This window comes from Caenorhabditis briggsae (genome assembly GCF_000004555.2).
Source record: "Caenorhabditis briggsae complete genome, chrIV, whole genome shotgun sequence".
Classification (NCBI taxonomy): domain Eukaryota; kingdom Metazoa; phylum Nematoda; class Chromadorea; order Rhabditida; family Rhabditidae; genus Caenorhabditis; species Caenorhabditis briggsae.
The window spans coordinates 15,979,395-15,989,664 of record NC_013487.2 but is presented as its reverse complement, the minus strand read 5'-3'; the positions used below and the strand labels follow the sequence as shown (position 1 = coordinate 15,989,664).

At 36.2% G+C, this 10,270-nt stretch overlaps 1 protein-coding gene and 1 non-coding gene across 2 annotated transcripts; both read right to left on the bottom strand.

The window, feature by feature from the left end:
* Window positions 1–308: 308 nt before the first annotated feature.
* On the bottom strand, window positions 309–1,850 carry CBG13934 (the record flags this gene model as incomplete). Its single annotated transcript, XM_002634780.2, has 4 exons — window positions 309–470; window positions 639–743; window positions 1,615–1,761; window positions 1,809–1,850. The coding sequence occupies 4 exons, from the start codon at window positions 1,848–1,850 to the stop codon at window positions 309–311; spliced, it is 456 nt and encodes a 151-aa protein (XP_002634826.2).
* A 2,164-nt stretch (window positions 1,851–4,014) lies between these two features.
* Window positions 4,015–4,086, bottom strand: CBG28897. Its single transcript has one exon. It is a non-coding gene (tRNA).
* Window positions 4,087–10,270: the final 6,184 nt, after the last annotated feature.

The following is a 10,270-nucleotide window of genomic DNA, read 5'->3' as shown; positions in this document are numbered from 1 at the left end:
TTGTCAGCTTTTCAAAAAACAGTTTTTTTCCTGTAAAATTCGAATAATTTGGTTTTAAATTCTGGAAGTCAACGAAAAATCCTTGATTTTTTCCAATTTTTTTCTTTAACATACGTAAAAAATTGTTGTTTTTCGACTTGAAAATAAACCAAAAATTGGAATTCACTCGGATTGCTCAGCATAAAAAATTAGACGAAAACCGAAAAAATACTAAAAATTCGTTTATTTTCAATCAGCGCATATAGATTCCCTGAAATGACCCGTTTCAAAAAAAAAATGTTGAAAAAAATCAATAAATTTTTTCGGTCCTAGTCCTGCCCATTTGGTGCGGTGGTCGTTGGGGATACTGTAGTTACAGTATCCAATTCAATTGTCGTGTCGGAAATTGTCGATTCCAAGGGATACGTCGAGTTGTCCGCGTTGTTCACAAAGAAGTCTTCAGGGAGTGGTGATTGGAGACGTTTGCACTCCTGGAAATGAGAAAATTCAGATTTTTAAGAAAATTTCTGTCTAGAAAGTTTGATTTTTCAAAAAAAAAATATTTTTTCGAAAATCAAAAAATTTCAAATTCCCGTAACTACCTTTCCCCAATGGCCTAGAAACTTGAAATTTGGGATTCTAGTCCCTCAATCTCTCACCTTCATAATGAAACAAGGTTTTATGGGTTTAAAGTCGCCTCCGGTCATTTCTCGATACAAGAAGTCGCCTTGGTCCTTGACCGCCATTAGGCATCGTCGTCGGTACTGCAAAAGAAAGAGAAGTGATAATTTATTAACACTGATAAGACATTTGATATTAGGTGTGATCGAGTAGCAAAGCCTTCAAAGTTAACCGCTTTGGGGTGACGTAGAGACAATATTCAAAAAAAAGATTTTTTGGAAAAAAACATTTTTCGAAGTTTCTCGAAACTAGTTGAAAATTTCCTATATTTATTGCTATCACTGTTTTCAGCGTGTTGAGAGCTTTAAAATGAGTATAATCAAGCTTATATTTGAAAAAATGTTTTGGGTTGATGTAGTCGATGGACCAAATATCCCAAAAATTGAAAACTTTCAAATATAGTCGTGTTTAAACTAATTTCGAAGGGCTTTTTAAGGCAAATTCAAATCTGTTAAAATTTCTGAGTTTGAACCAAAACTAACTGAGATACGGTAGTTTTCGTGATGCGACCCAAATTAGACCAAAAAGTTGAAAACTTCAAATATACGCTTGTTTCTACTCAATTCAAAGGATTTCTCAAGCCAAATTCGAATCTGTTGAAATTTCTGAGTTTGCACAAAAACCCAGCAGAGCTAGGGTTCACATACAGTAACATGCTGATGTAACTTGTCTGAAAATCAATATTTTTGAAAAATTCAAACAGTTTCAAATTTTACTTGTCAAGAGCTTCAAAATGAGTACAAACATGACTAGGTTCTATTCACTTTGATTTTTCCGGCGCGTCGCGGTCGTGCGTCGCGTGTCCAGGCGAAATTTCAAAGTGGGCGGAGCCTAGTCGAGTTTGGGCTCATTTTGAAGCTCTTGATAAACCAAAACTGATAATAGCAATTGTAAAATCTCAAAAATGCTCCTAAAACCAGAAAAATCCAAAAAACCCTATAAATTCAGACTTACATTAAAATGTCGTTTACATTCGTGCTTCAACTGGTTGACCAACTTTTTTCGGGACGGAACGTTGGCTGAAAAGTGGCCGAAAACTGTGCGGAGCACAATTTGGCACATTTCACAGTTCTCCCCGGGTGTTAGACATTCCGATGGGTCCTGGAACAAAAATTTGAAATTTTAAAACTACAGTAGTCTAAACTCACCAAGCTGGCATAAAGGATCGGTAGTAGTAGCAGCAGTCTCATCCAATTTTTTTGTTGGATTTTTTCTGCAAAAATGAAGAAATTAGATCAAAAAGTTTATCTATATAACGGCTTATCTTTGAACGAATGACGACAACAGAAGGAAATGATGTGATTTCTGAGAAAAAAAAAGAAGAGATTTAGAGAAAAATGATAAGCTTGAACCCAGAATACACCCGAACAAACACATTGGAACAGGTTTTGGCACGGTGCCAAGACTAGAAACTATGAAAATAAGGGGGCGGAGCCCTAAGGACGCATGTGACTTTGTGATTTTTGAGTTTAGAATGTCACGAGCTTCAAAATGAGTATAAACAAGGTGGGGCTTGGAATTTTTTGAAAATTTCGGATTTTTGGATTACGTTATTTGGGACCCAACTCTGCTGGTTCTGATGCAAACTGAAAAATGATAAAAATTTTGAGTTTAGCTTAACGAGAGCTTCAAGATGAGTATAAACAAGCCTATATTTTAAATTCCGAATTTTCGAAATAATTTGGGTCCTTTCACGAAAACTACCGACCCTATCTCAGTTGGTTTCGGTGCAAACTCGGAAATTTTAACGGTTTTGAGTTTTGAGTCTTGAGAGCTTTAAAATGAGTATGAACACGACTATATTTGAAAGTTTTCATTTTTTGGGATTTTTGGTCCATCGACTACAGTAACCCAGAAGAAATTTTAAACATAGACGTGTTTATACTCATTTTGACGCTCAAAACGTGCTAAATTCGAATTTCTATGTTTAATCAAGTTCTGAGCACGATTAAGAAAATTATAGGGTTTGAAACCTGCAATTTTCGACCCTAATCGGGTCTCAAAACATAAACTACCGTATCTCAGTTGGTTTTAGCGCAAACTCAAAAATTTGATTAGATTAAAATTCAGCAAAACAAGCCCTTGAAAATGAGTATAAACAAGCCTATATTTGAAATATCGAATTTTCGAGATAATTTGGGTCCTTTCACAGAAACTACCGTATTTCAGTTGGTTTTGGTGTAAACTCAAAAATGTTAACAGTTTTGAGCTCAATTCGTTAAGAGCTTCAAAATGATTATAAACACGACTAGGTTCCGCCCACTTCGATTTATCCGGTGCGTGGCGGTCGTGCGTCGCGTGTCTTATGGAAAGTTCAAAATGGGCGGAGCCTAGTCGTGTTTGGGCTCATTTTGAAGCTATGAACATGTTACTTGTGAATTTGTTAGTTTCGAAGCTCAAAAATTCTTTTCTATGCTGCTAGAGCTTGAAAGATGACAGTTTTTGACGAAATTTGGGTTCCTCCACGAAAACTACCGTATCTCAGTTTATTTTCGTGCAATCTTAAAAACTTTTAGAGTTTCAAGATTCTCTTGTTGAGGGCTTCAAAATGAGTATAAACAAGCCTAAAATTGAATTTTTGAAATTTTCGCCCTAATTCAAGTCCCACGACGGAAACTACCGTATCTCAGTTGGTTTTGGTGCAAACTCAAAAATTTTAACAGATTTGAATTTTGATTAATAAGCCCTTTAAAATGACTATGAACAAGCCTATATTTGACAATTTTCAATTTTGGGATTTCTGGGTCCACGACTACAGTAACCCGAAATTTTTAGAACCTAGGCTTGTTTATACTCAGTTTGAAGCTCTTGTCGTCCTAAATACGCTGAAATTTCTTAAAGCACTCGAAAATCTCTTTCTTCTCTAGAAAAGTCTAATAAACCCCTATAGTCTGGTTAGTTTTTGGTCTATCACAAAACGCATCAAACCAAAAAAAAGTTAGACTCCGCCCCCTTTTTATTGGTCAAATCTGATTGGCCAACAGTCAAAATAGAATCAGAGAATTCTCTAGATGACGTATTCAGAATTCTACGTAGAATTCTTTTTTTATCACGTAGGAAGATTAAGGACCAAACTATGAAAAGGATTTTTAATGCGGGATACCGGAGCATCGTTTGGGAATTTTTATTGAAAGAAAAAACGATTTCTGCAACAAAAAAAGTTCAACAAAACTAGTCAAAAGTCATCTGATGGGGTGGCTTTGTTGTTTTTTTTGCCATTGTTCAGCGATGAACATCATAAAAAACCGGTGGTGGCTTAGTCATTGACCCCCTCGTGACAAATTTCCAATAAAAAAAGTGAAAAACAAGTACAAAACAGTCTAGAACCATCAAACAAAAAAGCAAAAAAGGTTTCTCCCCGGCCGGGAATTGAACCCGGGTCTCGCATGTGACAGACGCGGATACTCACCACTATACTACCGAGGACACGAGAAGAAAGAAAGTGGAGGGCGTATAGGAAAGGTCGGGGGAGCGGAGGGTGGAGGGCGCCGAGGGAGAAGGGGGGCAGGGAAATCGAGAAGCAGAAATTTAGAAGAGATTTCTAGACACAGCTAGAAATGGCTAAAAATGAGCAAAATTGAAGGGGGGAAAAGCATGATATGCCAAGATAAGGATAATAAAGACTAGAACACGGCTTCAAATCTCGAAAAAATGGGAAAAGCTCTTTAAACCAAACTCTAGCCAAACTTGCTTGATTTCCGACCAATTTTCGACCAGAAAAACAGTTTTAGGTGTTCATTCCACAAATTCTTTATAGAAAATTGAAGAAACTAAAACAAATATAAAGGAAACACGAGAGAAAATGGGAGCGAACCGTTTCGGGAGAAGAGAAAGAGCAAAAAGGAGCAAGAAGCATGAGTCGATAACGAACGGAGCACAAATAAAGGAGAAAACGGAGGAAAAGAGCACAAGAGGAGTAATCTGCCCTCTTGCCCGGAAGCAAAAACTCGAATTTTGACGGAGAAACGAACGGGGAAAGGGCAAAGAATGGGAACTCGTTGTAGCCGACAAATTACGCTAGAATTGGTGGGTGCTTTTGATTTTCTGCAGTTTCGTATTGCTATAATTTGATTTAAAATTTTCTGGGCTTTCTGAAAATACAAAAATCTTAGTTGTAGCCCAAAAATGAAACAAGTTATAAACGTTTTCCAGGTAGTGGCCGATTTATACACCTCGACCATCCTGGTTTGGCTTCTTCGGACCTTAATTTGTAGCTATATTGCTTAGATTTTGTAAATTTCTGATGCCAAATTTTACGAGCTTTCTAAAAATATTAAAATCAAAATTATAGCTTAAAAATGAAAAAAGTTATAAAGTTTTTTTTTCCTGATTGTGGTCAACTTGGGTCTCCTTCTTCGGTTTATATAGACCTCAATTTTTGTTAAGTTTCATAATTTTTGTATTTCAAACGATGTAAAATTTCCAGAGCTTCAAAATAACATTAAAACTAAAATTCTAGCACAAAAATGAAACAAGTTATTAGCGTTTTTCAAAATTATACCAAAAAACGAAGTTTGACAAGAGAAAAACTAACTTTTCGCACTAATTCATCGCTTTTTTAGCTTTGAAATATGGAAATTCGAGTTTCCCATCAAAAAGTACCCTAGAAACTATGAAAAAATCAAAAACTTCCAAGGTGGCCGAGTTTTTGAAAATTCTAGGCCACCATTTGGAAAGTTCGGTCATAAGGTGGCGAAAACTGAATTATCAACTCTAGAATTTGATTTTTGAGCTTTGAAAAGTACAAATTCGAGTTCCCCATCAAAAACTACCCTAAAAACTATGAAAAAATGAGAAATTCCAACGTGGCCGAGTTTTTGAAAATTCTAGGCCACCATTTGGAAAGTTCGGCCACTCTGCGTTTTTCAGTGTTTCTAGGCTATTTTTGAGCGATGAACTCGATTTTCGAGCTTGTTTTGTGCCAAAATACGCTTGAAAAGTCGAAAATTGTCATTTAAACACACAAACGGGGCGTAGGGGACGGTTACTGTAGTTTGAGATAGCGCAAAACTTTTTCATTGACCCTAAGCAATAGTTTTTGAGTTTTGAAATGTACGAATTCGAGTTCTCCGTCAAAAATAACTCTAGAAACTATAAAAAAATGAAAAATTCCAACGTGGCCGAGTTTTTGAAAATTCTAGGCCACTATTTGGAAAGTTCGGCCACTCAGCGTTTTTCAGTGTTTCTAGGCTATTTTTGAGCGATGAACTCGATTTTCAAGTCTGTTCTGTGTTGGAACCAACTGGAAGCTGGAAAAAAAGCGATTTTTAAAAAAATTTGTTTGTATTTTTAGCTCAAAAAAAAAGAAGAATTATGCGGATTTTCGATGATAAAACATCAATAAAAATGAAATCGGATTAAACAAAAAATCGTGAAAAGAAAAATATGATTTTCGATTTTTATGAAAAAAAAAGGAGGAAAATAGAAGTGAAGGGCAGTTTCTGTATACATACATATGAATGAATGTATGTGTAAAACGATCAGATAATACACAAAAATCGATTGAAGTCGCGCCTCACTGGTTGTGTTGTGTCCTCGAAAAGGCACTAGATTAAAATCTCGAAAAAATTTTTTTTTCTCTAAATTTTCATTTTCAGCCTATTTTCCACTTTTTGACCGTAAGCAATAACGTTTGGCTTTCGAAAAGTACAAATTCGAGTTTCCCATCAAAAACTACCCTAGAAACTATGAAAAAATGAAAAATTCCAACGTGGCCGAGTTTTTGAAAATTCTAGGCCACCACTTGGAAAGTTCGGCCACTCTGCGTTTTTCAGTGTTTCTAGGCTATTTTTGAGCGGTGAACTCGATTTTCGAGCTTGTTTTGTGCCAAAATAGACTAGAAAAGTCGAAAATTGTCATTCAAACACACAAACGGGGCGTTGGGGGAGGGTTACTGTAGTTTGGGATAGTTGAAACTTTGAATTTTGTGTTTTAGCCTCCATTTTCCCTTAAAATTAGACTTGAACCAATTTTCAGCCAAAAACAACCGGCAAAAATAGTTTCCTTTCAAATTTCCAGAAAATTACACTCTGTACACTCCGATTTGGGTCCAAATGGGTGTGTGTACGTACTTGAGAATTAGAAAAACTTGTCCATGTTCAAGTTTTCTAACATTTTACACATTTTCTCAATGAAAACCAAAAAAACTGGTTCTTTTTGCTTTTATTCGCCCCTTTAATTGTAAGCCGCTGCTTACCATGTGAAACGACCTTGGTGACCTAGAAATCCGAATCTAGGTCATGAAATTTTTTTTTTTTGAATTTGTCTCGTTCAAAGCTTTAAAATGAGCCCAACCACGCGTATGTTTGATCAACTTTCATATTTCCGGCGCGTCGCGGTCGTGCGTCGCGTGTCCAGGTGAAATTTCAAAGTGGGCGGAGCCCAGTCGTGGTTGGGCTCATTTTGAAGCCCTGAACGGGATAAATTCAAAAAAATTAAGTTTCATTACCTAGATTTGGATTTCCAGGCCGCTAGGCTTGAAAATGTAAAAAATAAACTTTTTGAAAAATTCCAATAATCTACTTCTTACTAAGGAAACTTTTCTGTGTGTCTGTGTCTGTGTGAGTTTTGAAGCGCTTGACATGCTGAATTCAAATTTAAACACATTTTCATACAAAATGTCCACAATTCCAGATAGTCACAACCAGTCGGTTTGAGTCAACCTCGTTCACTGTATCTTACACTTGAATTTCTAAAGTCTAGATTTCCCACTTTCCGAGTGCCCGAAACTTCCAAGTACTTCGATTTTTAAATTTTGGATGTTACTAATATGGGAATTTTTAGATAACGTAATTTCTCCAATAGAAGTCCACATCTATTTGATGCCCATCTCTGATAAAACAGACGTACTTTTTTTTCATTTTTCTGATAATTTCTGTTAAGTCTTGTCGCTTTTTTTGAGAAAAAAGATATTCGATTTTCTGAATTTCCGAGTTTCTACACGACAGAATACATGTTTCTTGAAAAGGGAATGCTCTGGAATTATCTGGAATGTTCTCGAACTTTCTGAAATTTTCTGGAAGTTTCTGGAATTTTCTAGCATGTTCTAGAATGTTCTAAATTGTTCTGGAGATTTCTAGAATGTTCTGAAACTTTTTTTGTAAGGTTTTGAAATTTTCTAGAATGCTCTGGAATTTTTAGCATGTTCTAAAACGTTGTGGAACTTTCTGGAATTTTCTAGAGTGTTCAGGAACTTTCTGGAATGTTCTAGAACTTTCTAGAATTTTCTGTAATTTTTAATATTTTTAATAATTTAATAATTTTTTAAATTTAATTTAATAATTTTTAATTTTTAATATTTAGAATGTTCTGGAACTTTTTGAAATTTTTTGTAAGTTTTTGAAATTTTCTAGAATTTTCTAGCATGTTCCAGAATATTATGGACCTTTCTGGAACTTCCTGTAATTTTTAAAATTTTCTAGAAGTTTTTGGAATTTTCTAGAATGCTCTGGAATTTTTAGCATGTTCTAGAACGTTCTGGAACTTTCTGGAATTTTCTAGAGTGTTCAGGAACTTTCTGGAATTTTGCGCATAACTTAAGAACCTTGTATTCTGTAGAAAATTACTCAATTTTATGTAGGCAACACATAGATAGACCAAAAAACCGCTTTACAAAATTTCATGAAGTTTTAGTGGGTTTTAGGATAATTTTGAAAATTTCGATTCTCAATCCTATAGGTTCCCTGTTAGCTAGAAGGCCCAGGACACCATAGACATAAAGCTCTCGGTAGTCCATGACTACATACCACACACCACTATAGGAGTCCCATATTCCTTTGAGTTATTCAATTTAATGTCCGAGACGGACACACACACAGACACACAGAAAAGTTTCCTTAGTAAGAAGTAGATTATTGGAATTTTTCAAAAAGTTTATATTTTACATTTTCAAGCCTAGCGGCCTGGAAATCCAAATCTAGGTAATGAAACTTAATTTTTTGAATTTATCCCGTTCAGGGCTTCAAAATGAGCCCAACCACGACTCGGCTCCGCCCACTTTGAAATTTCAGCTAGGCACGCGACGCACGACCGCGACGTGCCCGAAAAATGAAAGTGGGCAGATCCTAGCCGTGATTAGGCGCATTTTGAAGCGCAAAACAAGACAAACACATTGAGATAAAATTCAAGAACATAAATGCGAAAACTAGGCAGCCAGGGCCCAAAAAAGCCTGAAACATTTTTTTTTGGAAAATATCTAAAATTCTGAAATTTCAAAGCTTCGATGATTGTTGTATTTTTTTTATTTTCAGACATTTTTTGTTTGTTCCAATTCAAAAAAGTGCGCGGAGCTAACGAGAAAAAAATGGGACGGGCCTCATAAATATGGGGGAGGAATAGTACACTAAAATGCATAAATAAGATTTTCAAGAAAATCAATAATGGGGCGGAGCTTAATAAAATATACTAATACCTAAACGATTTGCTAAACATTCAAACGATTTTGTGTTGAGAAACAAGCCTATAAAGCCTTCAGATAAAGCCCAAATGAGGATAGGTGCCGCCGCCTATGGGTGGGGCCAAAAAAAGGGGCGGGGCCAAAAAACCAAAGAAAATTGTGGAGAACGTGGCAAGGATACTGTAGTTATTAGACAGACAACAAAAAAACATTTTGATTCCGGGAATTTTCTTATTAGGATGGGACAGAGTGGGGGTGTCTAAAAACCGGATGAAGTTTCTGGGGAAAATGGGCCCGGGGAGGTCTGGAAAATGATTTTTAAACCTTGAAACTGAGAAATTCAAATTTTCCAAGTGAAGAGCTTTCAAATGAGCCTAAACACGAATAAGTTCGGATGCAAAAAGTTTTTCCGGCCTAAAACGGCCTAAAAAGCCTGAAAATCGAATTCCACCAAACCTAGGCGGGTTTAGGCTAATTTTAAAGCTCTTAACATGGCAAATTTAAATTTAAAAATTTCAAGGCCTAAAAACCATTTTTCAGGCCGCCACGACCCAAAAACGGAGGGGAAGACTGAAAGCACTGAAAATGAGGAACATGTTTGGAGAGAGACGGGAGGGGTGGGGTATGTACAGTAGGCGGGAAATTTGAAAGTCAAAAAGAAGAAGAGGTATTCAAAAAAAAAGGGAATTGTGACATTTTTTGATTTTTGGGAGAAAAAAAAAACGGGGAAAAAATTTTAAGGCTAAAAAAAAGGGAAAATTAATACTGTAAAACTTAAAAGATCACTGATTGCTCATGATTTCTGACAATGAAGACGTTGATAACGTGTCTGACGATCCGCTGACCGATCCTCCGCAGTGATTATCAAAAAATGTGTTTAGGTTCATTTGTAGGACGAACGGGATGATGGTCTCAATGGACATTGGGCCGATGAGGCCCGAAAAGAAGATTTCCACGATTATCTGAGGATCAAACCAACGGAGACAAGGAAGCGTTGCAGGATTTGTGAGAATCTACAAAAATTTTAGGTTTTTCGAGGCAAAATTGACTATTATAGCGCACTTTTGAACTTGAGTGGCCTTGAAAATGCCCCCTGGCGGCTTAGAAACTAAAATTCAAAGCTTGAAAACACTCTATCCGAGCTCAGCAGAGTTTTGGCTTTGAAATGAGCCCAAACACGACTAGGTTCTGCTAACTTTGATTTTTTGGGGTGCG